Source organism: Salmo salar, chromosome 14 (assembly GCF_965601325.2).
Source record: "Salmo salar chromosome 14, fSalSal1, whole genome shotgun sequence".
Taxonomy (NCBI): Eukaryota; Metazoa; Chordata; class Actinopteri; order Salmoniformes; family Salmonidae; genus Salmo; species Salmo salar.
In genome coordinates, this window is record NC_138304.1 from 76,301,016 (window position 1) to 76,317,283 (window position 16,268).

Here is a 16,268-nt window from a genome sequence, read left to right on the forward strand (position 1 = left end):
TATTGGTCATAATTTAGACTTCTTTATTGAAGACAGAGTATAAGAGATTACCAGACAGCCAGAGCAAGTATTGGCAGGTAGCCTAATATAAGGCAGCGGTATGAACACAAATTCAAACTAGGAACAATTACCACAACAACAGAGTTCAGTTAACCAAAATAAACATGCAGTTTATGTGCACAAACAAAGAAAACATATTTTGATTGCTTTTACTGTGAATTTGGTTTTCCATCTATTAATAATACACATAATATATGATTTCCTTGTTTTACTTGGTCCACTTAAATGAGTCTGGTTACTGAGAAATTGGGAACCACTTCTATACAGTTTTAACCACCAAACCACAAAACTCCACTTCTAACCCACCGAAGCTCCCTTCAATCGCTGGCCCTGTCGACAATCAACCCTTAGCCCCGACCCCTTGGCACTTGTGTTGATCGGAATAAATTGGACAGGTCTAAGCAAAATATTTTGCAAAAAGTCCACCATGCCTCTGAGGGCACGGTGGAGCTACAGCCATTTTGTGCGTACCTATCCAGTTCTAACAAGGGGGTTAGAGCAGGGGTGGCCATCCCTCCTCCTGGATAACCACTGGGTCTGCAGGCTTTTATTCCATCCCTGCTCTAACATATCTGGTTTAGCTAATTAGGCTCAAGATGAGCAGCTGATTAGTAGAATCAGATGTATTAGAGCAGGGCAGGAACACCCAGGACATACTGCACACCCAGTAGCACTTCAGGACTGGGAGTAGGGGTTATTTCTGGACAGGGCCTCCACCTCTCCCCTTTCCCAAGCTTTAGGGCGGACTCCTCTCCTCCTCCTCTTTGCACTGGCTCAAAACCTCCTGCATCTTGGCTTGGATGTCCTCCACGCGCTTGGCCCACTTCTCCCGCACCTCTTCCTCGTCGTCCTCCGTCACCGCTGTGTAGGCCATGAGAGCGATCAGGCCGATGTGGAACAGGTGGCCCAGGTGAGAGCACCGGTGCTCCATAACCCTGCGGTCTCCGTCACAGTGCTCCAGGTACACCTTTAGCAGGGGCCTTCCAAACACTGACCCGGTGCCCATGACGCCTCGGTAGTACACGTCCAGGCTCAGGTCACTCTTATCCCTCTCGTAGGCCCGCTCGAAGTTGGCCATGTGGCGCCGCGCTCCCTCTGGGTCCTTCCTCACCATCGTCACCATGGAGCTGAAGGCGGCATACTGGTGCTTGATGTACTCTTCATACTTGCCGAACGTCTCATTGACCTCGTCTACACGGATCTGCCGCAGGCACTGATGGTTTTTCGCCGAGATGCTCTGCAACTTGCCGTGTACCACCTGGAAGTCCTTGTCCAGGGCGTGCGCCTCCTCGCCCACCAGGCCTGTGCGCACCACCCCCACCAAGGAGGAGACGATGCCGAAGAGGGGGTCGATGGACGAGGCGAAGGAGGAGACCTTCTCCACGCAACCCAACACCTTGACCGCTGTCTTTCTGATTTGCCCAGCCTCAGCCATCGACGTTAGCGTCTGTGACTCTGACAGAGAGAGCGAAAAATATAATGATGAAGAGAAAGAGAAAGCAAAAGGAGAGAGAGAAACCCGACAGTGTCAGGCTGTTGTGTGAGGGTAGGCAATGAACTGAACAGTTTCTATTTAAGCTTTTCTTGTAGATGGGGGAGATCGACTAATGTTTCAGAAGAATCTTATTACTTTTAATGCTGCTGAAAAAATTGGGTATCTTAGTTCTCAAGTTGCATTCCACACATGCATTATGTCACTTTGTGTCTTTTAGCTTTATGTATCAAGCTACAGTTTTAATACTCCTGAGTAACACCCCTCACAAAGCCTCTAGTTGTGTAGTAAGTAACAAGTCACTAGGCCAGGGCAACAAGTCAATAATTACTTCGGTTTAGAAGCCAAGATGAACTGTTATCTTATTTGAGAGAGAATTAGAGACTATGTCTTTCTAAGAGAACATATCTTTCATTATCAATCTTTTTTTTCATATTTATGGCTGTTAGCGATCAGTTGGAATCAAGTACAGTATTTCATTCAGATACAGGGCTTCTAAATTCAAACCTCACACAGGACAACATACATTTGGGTCACCTATGAAAGGGAGTGTATGTTGTTCTGTGTGTATACACAAACTGATTTGTGTGGCTCTGCAAATTATATACAACCCTAGTTCATAGCTTAGCTCTTACTCATCATACCCAAGGAAAAAAATCTGGAAGACCAGTGGGTGTGTCGCCTGGATACATTAAATACAATCATTGACGACCTATTACACCGGCAAGTTTTTCTAAAGAAAAACAAAATGATAAAGGCACATGCCAGTGTACTGTACATCAATTCAGAGATCCATTTGAGTAAATCACATTCATTTTGGTCTAACTACACTCATTTCCTGTTTCTCCAACCACAAACATGTATCATGAACCACTGATTTCCCTTTTGACTTAAATATAAAGTGTTCCTTTTCAGATAAAACCCCAAAAGATAATATAAAGCCCTTACGGCTAAATTTCTTCTGTTTACCTGAGGTCAAGCTGTTGTTATCCTTCTCTTTATTCAAGCTGTCAGTATTTCCAAGCGACCATTTTCCAAGAGTCCCCGTCTGAGAAGCCCAGCCTACTTTCTGCCATATAAGGACAGAGGAACAAGGAAACATGACTCTTGTTTGGGGTGTGCTGATTGGATGGAGGGGGAAATGCAGCTGGCTGCTTTGTGGCTGTAAACCAAGCAGTGAGCAGCCCTATGAGATCACATGTTCGGAATCGTTGTAAGCCTGTATTACTCACTTTACATGAAATGTATCTTATACCTGTGTAACTCTGTTATTACACTAGTAACAACATCTTATTGATGTTACATTGTACTTCAGTAATTTAATGTGAGTTGTACAGAAATGAAATTAAGCAATTTTGCACACAATAATCAGGGACTCATTAAACGTATTTAATTACAAAAACTGCTCAACCAGTGGTATGCAATTACGAAGCAATCACTAAGTTACTATGCAACAACACTGTAGTAATTACACTGTTACTACATAGGTATAAGAAAAGGTGCACTTCACCACTTTTAAACCTTATATTCATTATCTCTAGCATCATACTAGTGTCTACATATGTTCTCTTGTCAAAAAGACAAGTTGAAAACATAAAGATACATAATTAGCCTTATTCATAAAGGCTCATCAAAGATTATAACAAAATACCTGTCTGCTTGCCGCCATCTATATTGATTTGTTTTCATTGTCCAATGACAACAAACAAAGGCTCCATTATTTTCCTCTTCAATTATTTAAGAGTTTTATTGATGGTAACATTGCCATTGTGATGTGAAAATAACATTTGTTAACACTTTACTTGACACCCAGCGTCATAACACGTTACGAAACGGTCATAACCATGTCATAATATGTCATAACAGCTGAAATACCTTGTCATAACCTTTTGTGACATATATTGCATTGTTTTATTGCTGGTTATGACACCTACACAAGAGTGTAAAAACCCACAAAACCTACCACACAGGCAAAACATTCCATTACACATTAGCCTTCTTGTCAACAGTACGAGAGTCGGACGAGAGGGATTTACTCCAGACACCCGAACAGGCCCTCATACCCGTCATTCGCAGGAGAAAGAGACGGAAAAGATATCGCGGAAAGAGATCGGAGTGCCTTGTGAGGATCTGCCGATGAGTGGCTAATCTGCCCTTTCCATCCATACTACTGGCCAACGCACAATCGCTGGAAAATAAATTGGATGAGCTAAAAGCACGTACATCCTACTAACGGGACATTAAAAACTGTAATATCTTATGTTTCACCGAGTCGTGGCTGAACGACGACATGATTAATATACAGCTGGCGGGTTACACACTGCATCGGCAGGATAGAACATCAGCCTCTGGTAAGACAAGGGGTGGCGGTCTATGTATATTTGTAAACAACAACTGGTGCACGATATCTAAGGATTTCTCAAGGTTTTGCTCGCCTGAGTTAGTGTATCTCATGATAAGCTGTAGACCACACTACCTACCTAGAGAGTTTTCATCCGTATTTTTCGTAGCTGTCTACATACCACCACAGACTGATGCTGGCACTAAGACCACACTCAATGAGCTATATACTGCCATAAGCAAACCGGAAAACGCTCATCCAGAGGCAGCGCTCCTAGTGGCCGGGGACTTTAATGCAGGGAAATCTGTTTTACCTCATTTCTATGTTAAATGTGCAACCAGAGGGAAAAAAAACTCTAGACCACTTTTACTCCACACACAGAGAAGCATACAAAGCTCTCCCTCGCCCTCCATATGGCAAATTTGACCATAATTCTGTCCTCCCGATTCCTGCTTACAAGCAAAATTTTAAGCAGGAAGCACCAGTGACTCGGTCAATAAAAAAGTGGTCAGATGAAGCAGATGCTAAGCTACAGGACTGTTTTGCTAGCACAGACTGGAATATTTTCCGGGACTCTTCCGATGGCATTGAGGGGTACACAACATCAGTCACTGGCTTTATCAATTAAGTGCATCAAGGACGCCGTCCCCACAGTGACTGTACGTACATATCCCAACCAGAAGCCATGGATTACAGGCAATATTCGCACTGTTCACTCATGACTGCACAGCCTGCCAAGAATCCAACACCATCATTAAGTTTGCTGATGACACAACAGTGGCAGGCCTGATCACCAACAACGACGAGACAGCATATAGGGAGGAGGTCAGAGACCTGGCCGTGTGGTGCCAGGACAACAACCTCTCCCTCAACGTGATCAAGACTAAGGAGATGATTGTGGACTACAAGAAAAGGAGTACCGAGCACACCCCCATTCTCATCGACGGGGCTGTAGTGGAGCAGGTTGAGAGCTTCAAGTTCCTTGGTGTCCACAAACTAACATGGTCCAAGCACACCATGACAGTCATGAAGAGGGCACGACAAAACCTATTCCCCCTCAGGAGACTGAAAAGATTTGTCATGGGTCCTCAGATCCTCAAAAGGTTCAACAGTTGCACCATCGAGAGCATCCTGACTGGTTGCATCACTGCCTGGTATGGCAACTACTCGGCCTACGACCGCAAGGCACTACAGAGGGTAGTGTGTATGGCCCAGTACATCACTGGGACCAAGCTTCCTGCTATCCAGGAACTCTATACCAGGCGGTGTCAGACGAAGGCCCTAAAAACTGTCAAAGACTCCAGCCACCCTAGTCATAGACTGTTCTCACTGCTTCCGCACGGCTAGCGGTACTGAAGCGCCAAGTCTAGATCCAAGAGGCTTCTAAACAGCTTCTTCCCCCAAGCCATAAGACCATTGAACATCTAATGAAATGGCTACCCAGACTACTTGCATTGCCCCCTCTTTAACGCTGCTGCTACTCTCTGTTATTATCTATGCATAAGTCAGTTAAATAACTCTACCCACATGTATATATTACCTCAATTACCTCAACTTACCGGTACCCGGTATTTCTTAGTTTTTCAGGTATTTTTCTTAAAACTGCATTGTTGGTTAAGGGCTTGTAAGTAAGCATTTCACTGTAAGGTCTACACCTGTTGTATTCGGCGCATGTGACAAATAAAATTTGATTTGATTTTCTGAACAGTATGTTTTTGTTATATAACATTTTGTGAGATTAACCATATTGAATTATTATTGTAATTGCGCACACACTGATGTGAGACATGCACCTACCCCAATGTTCTGTTTCTGGTGACTGGGATGAATGCAGGAACAGATTTCAGGAGCAGGACAAGACACCCTCTTTTTGACCGATGACTGACATAAGGGCATGTACATGGTAGGTAGGCCTATCTGGCTTATATGATTATGATGGTCATAATGTTTCTTGACAGTGTCATAAAGTGCATTTTCTTAGTCCAAGTAATGTAACACAGGATGGTTATGTTTTATGACAGTGTCATAAAGTGTATTTTCTACAAGTTATTTAATGATGAAAATAACATAACTGTGGAGAATTAATTATAACAACAACAAAGGACTTAAGAAACAAACTTTTAAACGAAAGAAAACTTCTTGTTAGGGAAAAAACACATTTCAATAAATGTGGGTTTTGACACTATTATATAGGTGTCATAACCAATCATAAAATAACGCAATATATGTCACAACAGGCATAAATATGGGTCATGACAGTGTTATGACCATATTGTGACAGGTTATGACAAGTTACGACAGCTACTATGACATATTATGACATGGTTATGACCGTGTCATAACGTGTTATGATGCTGTGCATCAAGTAAAGTGTTACCAAAAAGTTAATTTCACTTTATATATTTCTATTTGGCACTAAGGCACAATTAATATCACAAGCACAGCAAACATACGAAAATATGATGAGACAGTGAACGATAAACATGAGTTTGCTAAACTTACTACCAAAAGATAGCTGGAATTACAGGTTATTGTGTATTGAATTTTAAACCATTGTTTATGGTTACACAGTTGCCCCTGTGTGTGTGTGTGTGTGTGTGTGTGTGTGTGTGTGTGTGTGTGTGTGTGTGTGTGTGTGTGTGTGAGAGAGAGAGAGCACGCCGAACAGTCGGTCTGAAACAACAGTGGCGTGATCGGTCAAGCGAGCGAGCGCCCCCCTCTCACACACTGATGTTGAACCCACCCAGCTTTCCATGGGATCTGCTACATCAACATCCCCCATCAACATGCCCCCTCGCTCGTTCATTCAGTCCGTCTCTGTCTCTCTCTCGCTCGCTGTCCTCCTTTGGCTGCAGGGTTGTCAGGCCGAAGACTCCCACCTTTTGGGTTCAGGTAACAAGGGTATTGATACTGTGGTCGCTAGAATGGAGGAACTCATGTTTGGATCTGGGCTTAGAAAGGTTTAGCCTGCCATAGAAATTCCTTGTGGGGTGAACTGGGTTCACATCGAATTCATTCATTGCCTGTACTTTGCCCGTATCGCTGCCAACTTTTTCATGGGCTTGCTTGCTTTTATTATGCCTACTGTACATCTGTGCTGTTTTTGAGCCACATACAATTGCATCCTAGGTTTATATTATCTTTAAGTCTGGTTTAGAGGTTAACCATATTTTTGAAAAGGAGGATATATTAATTTAGGGATCATCTAGGAAATTGCTCTGCGGTCAACTCTGACAAAGCAAGGAATAACTGAAAATAAACTACTGTAGGTTAAAACAAATCTATAAGCACTTGTATTGAAATAGGTAACAAGTGACATAATTTAAACTAGCAGTCAGCATAAGAAATAAAGTTATGTTTCTATTTATGTAACCTAAGTTTGACAAGAGTTAGGTAATCAATAGTGTGATCTTTACCTTTTGCAGAACCTTTACCTTTTGTAGTGGGAAAACTACTCTAGGTTTCACCTGTGTCCACAAGTGCATATTGTACACAGTGCCTTCAGAAGGTATTCACACCCCTTGAATTTTTCCACATTCTGTCACGATCGTCTAAAGGAGTGGACCAAAGCGCAGCGTGGTAAGTGTTCATTATAGTCTTTATTTCCCTCAGAACACTACAAACAAAAGGAACAAACAATGAATACAACCGTAACGTCTTGTAAGCTTAACAAGCAGTACAAAATAAAGATCCCACAACTACAGGTGGGGAAAGGCTGCCTAAGTATGATTCCTAATCAGAGATAACAATAGACAGCTGCCTCTGATTAGGAACCATACTCCGCTCAAAACAAAGAAATAGACATCATAGAATGCCCACCCCACACCCTGACCTAACCACATAGAGAAACAAACCCTCTCTCTCAGGTCAGGGCGTGACACATTTTGTTGTGTTACAGCCTGAATTTAAAATGTATTACATTTAGATGTTGTGTTACTGATCTAAACCCAATACCATATAATGTCAAAGTGAAATTTTGTTTGTAGAACATATTTTAAATTATTACTATAATTTTTTTAAGCTGAAATGTCTTGAGTCAGTACGTATTCAACCCGTTTGTTATGGCAAGCTTAAATAAGTTCAGGAGTAAAAATGTGCTTAACCAATCGCATAATAAGTTGCATGGACTCATTCCGTGTTCAATAAGTGGTTAACATGATTTTTGAATGACTACCCCATCTCTGTACTCCACACATGCAATTATATACAATGTCCCTCAATTGAGTAGTGAATTTCATGTTCAGATCCAACCACAAAGACCAGGAAGGTTTTTCAATGCCTTGCAAAGAAGGGCACCAATTGGTAGATGGGTAAACAAAATAAAAAATAAGCACATATTGAATATCTGTTTGAGCATGGTGAAGAAATTAATTAGGCTTTGGATGGTGTACCAATACACCCAGTCACTGCAAAGATTCAGGCATGCTTCTTTAACTCCGTTTCCGGAGAGATTTCATTGGATTTCATCATGAGGCCAATTGTCATTTTAAAACAGCTAGAGTTTGAGAAAACCGGGGATGGATCAACAACATAGTTACTCCACAATACTAACCTAAATGGCAGAGTGAAAAGAAGGAAGCCTGTAAAGAATAAAAAAAATTGCAAAACATGCATCCTGTTAAGTAATACTGGGAAAAAAAATTGATAAGAAATTCACTTTTTGTCCTGAATACAAAACGTTATGTTTGGGGCAGATCCAACACAACACATCACTGAGTACCACTTTTCATATTTTAAAGTGTTGTGGTGGCTGCATCATGTTATGGGTATGCTTATCAGCACGGACTAGTTGTTTGGGGGGATAAAACAAAACGGAATACATGTAGGTAGGCTCGTGTCACTGGGCAGCTCTCGTCTGTGCTTCCCTTTGTAGTCTATAGTAGCACAAGCTAAATCCCAGAGGAAAACCTAGTACAGTCTGCTTTCCAACCTTTCAGAAGGACAATAACCTAAAACACAAGGACAAATCTACACTGATGTACCAAATTGTTAGATACTACTGCACTGTTGGAGCTAGGAACACAAGTATTTAGCTACACCCGCAATAACATCTGCTAAATATGTATATGTGACCAATAAAATTTGATTTGATGTTGCTTGACAAGACAACATTGAATGTTCCTGAGTGGCCAGTTTTGACTTAAATTGGCTTGAAAATCTATGGAAAGACTTGAAAATGTCTGTCTAGCAATGATCAACAATCAACTTGACAAAGCTTGAAGAATTTAAAAAAGAATCATGTGCAAATATTGTACAATCCAAGTATGCAAAGCTCTTAGAGACTTACCCAAAAAGACTCACAACAGTAATCGCCGAAGGTACTTCTGCAAAGTATTGACACAGGGATGTGAATACTTATGTAAATGAAATATGTCTGTATTCCATTTACAATAGATTTGCAAAAATTTCTAAAAACATGTTTTCATTTTGTCATTATGGGGTATAGTGTGTAGATGGGTGAGAAAAAAATGATTTAATCAATTTTTAATTCAGGCTGTAACACAACAAAATGTGGAATAAGTAAAGGGGTATGAATACTTTCTGAAGGCACTGTAGTTCCAATTGAGTTAACCACCTGATCTCCTCCCCAAAAAAGCTGAAAAACATGTATCTGTTGGCATTTGCACCTCTTACGAAAAACAAATGAGCAACAGGCTCTTAAGTTGCTTGTGTTGATTTCAAATAATACCTTTTGTTAACATTTTATAATAACTTTCATGAATAAGCATTCATAAACCCCTTAATAGTTGACATGCTATTGATACAATTTATTTAATGAATAATGGCATTGTTTTAACTTTAACAGAATGCTTAAATCACTTTAACACGTTCCTCTGTAGATGGAATAACTTCCCAGTTGCTTTAACCAGCAGAATATCTATTGTCAAATGAGTCTACTGCCACGGCTGAATTTCTGGAGTTCAATGCTTCCCATTGCTCCCCCTTCTGGCTATTGGGACAAACTACATAGTGTGGAATCAAAATGTATATGGAAAGGTAAGCAATTCTGGCTAAAATTAACAAACTTACAAGGGAAAGACGTACCAAACTTTAAATTGTATTTATAACTTTAAATTGTATTTCCAGGCACTAGCGTTTCGTCCCATTCTAAATTGGTTTAGACATTATTCTACCGCCCCCTGGCTGAGTATAAAGAGACATATGGTGTCTCCTATTGCCCTGGAAGAGATGGTCTTCCCTGATATATCCCTTGAACAATGTAAATGTCACAGATCCCTCCGGAACTGTCATTACGCACACCTGGTCCCTATTCCCATTTGATTAGTAATTGTATAAGTGTGCCCTTTGTTCACCATTGTCCTTTTTGTCCGTTTGTCTTGTGAGTACCTGTGCTGTGTTGTTTTGGCGTTCGTGCTACGTGTAATGTGCAGATGATTACGGGTCTCGTCCCGTGTGATAATCATTGTGCGATTGTGTATTTATTCGAGGTACGCCTCGCTCTTTTGTTTGGGTTTCAACCCTATGTTTGTAAACGTGTTTGTTTGGTCTTCATCCCCGTGCCTTTACATGGCACGCTGTAATTTGGGTCAATAAAAATCCCTATTACCCATTCCTGTGCATGTCTCCCGATCCTTTATACCGCCGTGACATTAAAATACGCTTTGGTCCTATTATTGCTTACACAATCTCTATCTGGCGCAAAATTGAAAACAAAGGAACTGGGAATCAAAATGGCATGCCCATACTCCAATATTTCACAATGATGACTTGTGATCTGGAGGGCGGACTTTTGCACCCCCCCCCCCCGAATGGTCCAAATGTGGAATCTGTTCCCTTGCCAGTATCATGGACAGTAATGGTTTGAGAAGATTCACAGATTTGAAGGATCCATGCACATTACCAAGTAACTCCTTTTTTCAATATTTACAATTTAGGGCAGCTATGCTGGCCTATGGAGTCTCTTGGGAAACCCAACTACCGAACCATCCAATGATGGTATTTATAAATGAATGATCTGGGCTCCCGAAAGGACTGATCTCTATAAACAACTTTGGGAAAGCCCATATTCTGAACTAGCCATTAAAAAAGTATTGTCCACAGATATAATTGAATCTGAACAACCCTAATATGAAAAAATATGACCTTGGTATCTATATTTATCTGTTTTTAAAATGTTGACCTTGGTATCTATATTTATCTGTATTTAAAATGTTTTATGATGAAATTGGCCCCAACTGTTCACTCAGTCCCCTGAATCAGGTAGGCACATTCCTTCATATGATGTGGGGGTGCCCTTCAGTTAATTGTTTCTGGGGCAAAGTTACAAAATGAAAGTTACAAAATGTATTTTGAAATGCATCATCGTAAATATTCAATACTTTGCATCTATTATGTTACTTAATAATGAGAGCGCAAAAAATATGTTGGCTCTTAGATGGCAATCACCTCACTCTCTCCCAGTTCACCAGTGGATACCGTTACTATTAGAACTGATAACATTAGAATTATCGACAGCGAGAATGAATGGTGCTGCTAGTCAAGGAATAATTGAGGCCTGGACAAATGTACCTAATTCTGTAAATAATGATGTCAATTATCTTTTCCTGTTTATACTGAATTTATTATTACTTAAAACTCTATGTATTTCTTGCTTGCATTTTTCTTTTGTGTGCAGCCCACAGGTACATTTTATATAAACTGATTATAATGGAAATGGAAATGGAAATGGATATTGTACAGTGAGGGAAAAAAGTATTTGATCCCCTGCTGATTTTGTACATTTGCCCACTGACAAAGAAATGTTCAGTCTATAATTTTAATGGTAGGTTTATTTGAACAGTGAGAGAAAGAATAACAACAAAAACATCCAGAAAAACGCATGTCAAAAATTTTATAAATTGATTTGCATTTTAATGAGAGAAATAAGTATTTGACCCCTCTGCAAAACATGACTTAGTACTTGGTGGCAAAACCCTTGTTGGTAATCACAGAGGTCAGATGTTTCTTGTAGTTGGCCACCAGGTTTGCACACATCTCAGGAGGGATTTTGTCCCACTCCTCTTTGCAGATCTTCTCCAAGTCATTAAGGTTTTGAGGCTGACGTTTGGCAACTCGAACCTTCAGCTCCCTCCACAGATTTTCTATGGGATTAAGGTCTGGAGACTGGCTAGGCCACTCCAGGACCTTAATGTGCTTCTTCTTGAGCCACTCCTTTGTTGCCTTGGCCGTGTGTTTTGGGTCATTGTCATGCTGGAATACCCATCCACGACCCATTTTCAATGCCCTGGCTGAGGGAAGGAGGTTCTCACCCAAGATTTGACAGTACATGGCCCCGTCCATCGTCCCTTTGATGCGGTGAAGTTGTCCTGTCCCCTTAGCAGAAAAACACCCCCAAAGCATAATGTTTCCACCTCCATGTTTGACGGTGGGGATGGTGTTCTTGGGGTCATAGGCAACATTCCTCCTCCTCCAAACACGGCGATTTGAGTTGATGTCAAAGAGCTCCATTTTGGTCTCATCTGACCACAAGACTTTCACCCAGTTGTCCTCTGAATCATTCAGATGTTCATTGGCAAACTTCAGACGGGCATGTATATGTGCTTTCTTGAGCAGGAGGACCTTGTGAGCGCTGCAGGATTTCAGTCCTTCACGGCGTAGTGTGTTACCAATTGTGTTCTTGGTGACTATGGTCTCAGCTGCCTTAAGATCATTGACAAGATCATCCCATGTAGTTTTGGGCTGATTCCTCACCGTTCTCATGATCATTGCAACTCCACGAGGTGAGATCTTGCATGGAGCCCCAGGCCGAGGGAGATTGACAGTTCTTTTGTGTTTCTTCCATTTGCGAATAATCACACCAACTGTTGTCACCTTCTCACCAAGCTGCTTGGCGATGGTCTTGTAGCCCATTCCAGCCTTGTGTAGGTCTACAATCTTGTATCTGACATCCTTGGAGAGCTCTTTGGTCTTGGCCATGGTGGAGAGTTTGGAATCTGATTGATTGATTCCTTCTGTGGACAGGTGTCTTTTATACAGGTAACAAACTGAGATTAGGAGCACTCCCTTTAAGAGTGTGCTCTTAATCTCAGCTTGTTACCTGTATAAAAGACACCTGGGAGCCAGAAATCTTTCTGATTGAGAGGGGGTCAAATACTTATTTCCATCATTAAAATGCAAATCAATTTATAACATTTTTGACATGCGTTTTTCTGGATTGTTTTGTTGTTATTCTGTCTCTCACTGTTCAAATTAACCTACCATTAAAATTATAGACTGATCATTTCTTTGTCAGTGGGCAAATGTACAAAATCAGCACGGGATCAAATACTTTTTTCACTCACTGTACCTGTAACCCCCCAAACCAAAAATCACAAAACAATTCCTGTATTGCTGCTATTCTAAAACTAAAGCACCAAACAATTTCCCTGAGATTCATCTGTGCTTCCTTTTCTTGCCCCCAAACTCAGTCCCCATTAATATAACTGAAGAATCAGACATGGCAAGCACCAAAGGAGTCCCCAGGATGGGGAAGATGCTTATCGAGCTGATGACCCTACTGGGGTGAGTATCTTATTTCAAAGGTAGTCCTGACAACCCCTGGGTTGTGTCTCAATAGTCTTGAATAGTTTAAGGAGACTCACAGTCTTCTTTCCTTCATTAGCACTAATCTGAATGACTGGAGAGGACAGAACAATATAGAAGAGGCCAATCTCAGACTTATGCAGTTATGAAGCAAAGGAGATAAGGAGAGGACGTCATTCAGGAGAATTTAGACACAACTCTAGAGAAGTAGTGTAAGAGTGGTGTGAGAGTCAGTTATGAGTAATATAATTAGCTAACTTTGGGATTAGGTATTGAACTTTGGGATTAGGTATTGACCTTTGATCTAATTACCCACCAGGGCTGTTGGCTTGAGCAACAGCGCCATCCAGAGGCCTGACTATGACGACACTCCGGCCCCCGAGTTCCTCAACCCCTCCTGGATGGCGGACCTCCCGGACAGCCGCCCGCTGTCCGAGGTCACCATGCCTGGCACCCACAACACCATGGCCATCTACGGCGGCGCCTTGGCTGAGTGCCAGTCCTGGAGCCTGGCGTCGCAGTTGCGTGCCGGTGTGCGCTTCCTGGACGTTCGTGTGCGCCATGTGCGTGGCAACCTCACCATACACCACGGTGTGTCCTACCAGCGGGCGCACTTCGGTGACGTGCTGGAGGGCGTGGCTGACTTCCTACGTGAGTACCCCAGCGAGACGGTGCTGATGCGGCTCAAGGAGGAGTTCAGTGAGACCTTTGACATCTACGGGGCGGTGGTCAGCTACATTCACCTTTACGCCGACTGGGACATGCTGTGGCACAGTCGGCTCATGCCAACTGTGGGACAGGCCAGAGGGAAGCTCATTGTCCTCCAGGACTTTGGCGGACCTGACCTCGGCATGCGCTACGGCTCCCTGGACATTGCAGACGACTGGAAGGCAAGGAGATGGTCATTTTGAAAATTAAATTGTGGCTAAACATTTTTATTGAGTCTCATATGCTTGTTGTCTCCCCAGGTCCCCACCCTCCTGCATGTGGCTGAGAAATGGCAAAGTGTGCACGAACACCTGGAGGCTGCCCCTGTGGGCAACAAAGCCTATATCTTCCTCACCTATGGCAGCGGAGCGGGCATCTTTGCCTACCCCAACGCCATCGCCCAGCGAATCAATGCCCGCCTGTACGACTACATGATGGCACTGATAGGGCAGAACAGGCGCTTCGGAATCATCACCATGGACTTCCCCGCTGCTCCCCTCCTTCAAATGATCATCAACTTCAACTGAGAGAGAGGTCCCTCATCTACTAAGCCTGCTACCATACAATCAACATAGATACCCTCAAATTAAAATTGTTGGGACACTACATGAGGATTGGGAGTCCATTTTACTCATTGTATGCTTATTTTCACTATGCCTTGCCACTTAATGAAGCAGTGAGGTTTGTCATCTCTCTTGACTTTCCAACAAGCGGACAAAACAGTTTACAATGATGTCAGACTGATACATTTTCTGATGTCATGGTCAGGTTGTGTACTAACTGTAAGGAAGTAAGACATCATAAACTGGTTATCATCTGGTCTCCACAACCAGAAAACCAGATACAACCAGAAAATGACGTTGTTAAGATGTCCAATACCAAATTTTGACCGCTGGCCAGGTGATCATGGACGAGTCGCAATTCTAATTTGTGTAGCACCTCATCAAGAAAATAACTATAGGAGTTGACTATCACTATTTAAAAGTGCTAGTTCACTCCAAAATCAAAGTTTTCCAGATATGTTTAGACGTCAAAAGTTGTCTATTGTCGAGATTAATCTACGTCCCACACGTTGTGTAAATCCAGCTACAGCCCTAGTATGCCTATGGCGCCCATCTTTCTCATTCATATTGGGATTGAAGCATATAGCTGGACCTACACAGCAGTAGATCTGAAAATGTCTGAAAAACTTTAATTTTGGAGTGAACATTAACTGTAAGTGTTAATGCTCAAAGAAAACTGACACATTTGGGAAGAATGCCACACCACAAACATGAACACAAAACGGAAAACAATTAGGACATCTTTGAGTTATTGATTTCAAACCTTACATGTGGTATTGTTTAATCTGTTGGACAGTGATGTCATTAAGATATTAACCCCTTTCAAACCCAGCAGTGTTTCAGTCACAACAATGACACAATGGCTGTATGATTGGACAGGCTATTCAAAATTGTCAATAGAAATAAATTGCTTTAATCCACATAAAATGTATGCTTTGTTTGTGAATGGACTTGTATTGACTGAATGGAGATTTTGAAAGAAAACAGCTGTAGAAATAATTGAACAGTGTTCAAGCAGGTTTGATGACAGCAACTTTCACACACTGAAACCTTGGCTTTTATCGTTAAGAATAAGTAAATAAATATCATCCCTAGTTTGACCAAAAACATTACTATGGCTATTTATAGATATATTCTTAATGTAGGGGTACCATGACCTGTGTCCCAAGCAGGTGCGATGCTAGTAATTTTCCCACAATGAAACCTTTGATTTTATCGTTATGAATCAGTAAATAAATAACAAACCTAGTTTGACCTACAACATTACTATGCACAATGTATATACAGTGCCTTCGGAAAGTATTCAGGTCCCTTGACATTTCCACAATTTGTTACGTTACAGCCTTATTCTAAAATGGATTACATTTTTTAAAATGCAATCTACGCACAATACCCCATGATGACAGAGCTAAAACAGGTTTCAAGAAATTTGTGCTCATTTATTAAAAATAAAAAACAGAAATACCTTATTTACAAGCCATGAGGTTGAAGGAATTGTCCGTAGAGCTCCAAGACAGGATTGGGTCGAGGTACAGATCTGGGGAAGGTTACCAAAAAATGT

The 16,268-nt window shown here is 41.7% G+C and overlaps 2 protein-coding genes across 4 annotated transcripts; one reads left to right on the top strand and one right to left on the bottom strand.

The window, feature by feature from the left end:
* LOC106570207 (protein rapunzel) lies at positions 1-5,810 on the bottom strand. The gene is made up of 3 exons (XM_014142291.3): positions 5,691-5,810; positions 2,522-2,621; positions 1-1,515 (listed from the first exon to the last, which is right to left on the bottom strand). The coding sequence occupies exons 1-3, from the start codon at positions 5,793-5,795 to the stop codon at positions 797-799; spliced, it is 924 nt and encodes a 307-aa protein (XP_013997766.2). The 5' UTR covers positions 5,796-5,810; the 3' UTR covers positions 1-796.
* A 762-nt stretch (positions 5,811-6,572) lies between these two features.
* Positions 6,573-15,634, top strand: si:dkey-266f7.9 (phosphatidylinositol-specific phospholipase C). Of its 3 annotated transcripts, XM_082961195.1 has the most exons (5): positions 6,575-6,785; positions 7,319-7,472; positions 13,322-13,415; positions 13,756-14,326; positions 14,405-15,634. In XM_082961195.1, the coding sequence occupies exons 3-5, from the start codon at positions 13,351-13,353 to the stop codon at positions 14,669-14,671; spliced, it is 903 nt and encodes a 300-aa protein (XP_082817321.1). In that variant the 5' UTR covers positions 6,575-6,785; positions 7,319-7,472; positions 13,322-13,350; the 3' UTR covers positions 14,672-15,634. The 3 variants fall into 3 exon arrangements, with proteins under 3 accessions (XP_013997774.1, XP_082817321.1, XP_013997775.2); XM_014142299.3 differs by lacking the exon at positions 7,319-7,472 and having other exon boundaries at positions 6,573-6,785; XM_014142300.3 differs by lacking the exons at positions 6,575-6,785; positions 7,319-7,472 and adding an exon at positions 9,743-9,890.
* Positions 15,635-16,268: the final 634 nt, after the last annotated feature.

Bases quoted from the DNA above. Each gene is read 5' to 3' on its own strand.
- LOC106570207 (XM_014142291.3), bottom strand. From the start codon at position 5,795: ATGTACATGCCCTTATGTCAGTCATCGGTCAAAAAGAGGGTGTCTTGT. The intron at 2,622-5,690 runs GTAGGTGCATGT...CTTATATGGCAG, and splicing joins ACCAGAAACAGAACATTGGG to AAAGTAGGCTGGGCTTCTCA. The intron at 1,516-2,521 runs GTAAACAGAAGA...TCTCTCTGTCAG, and splicing joins TAACAACAGCTTGACCTCAG to AGTCACAGACGCTAACGTCG.
- si:dkey-266f7.9 (XM_014142299.3), top strand. From the start codon at position 6,647: ATGGGATCTGCTACATCAACATCCCCCATCAACATGCCCCCTCGCTCG. The intron at 13,416-13,755 runs GTGAGTATCTTA...ATTACCCACCAG, and splicing joins GAGCTGATGACCCTACTGGG to GGCTGTTGGCTTGAGCAACA. The intron at 14,327-14,404 runs GCAAGGAGATGG...TTGTCTCCCCAG, and splicing joins ACATTGCAGACGACTGGAAG to GTCCCCACCCTCCTGCATGT.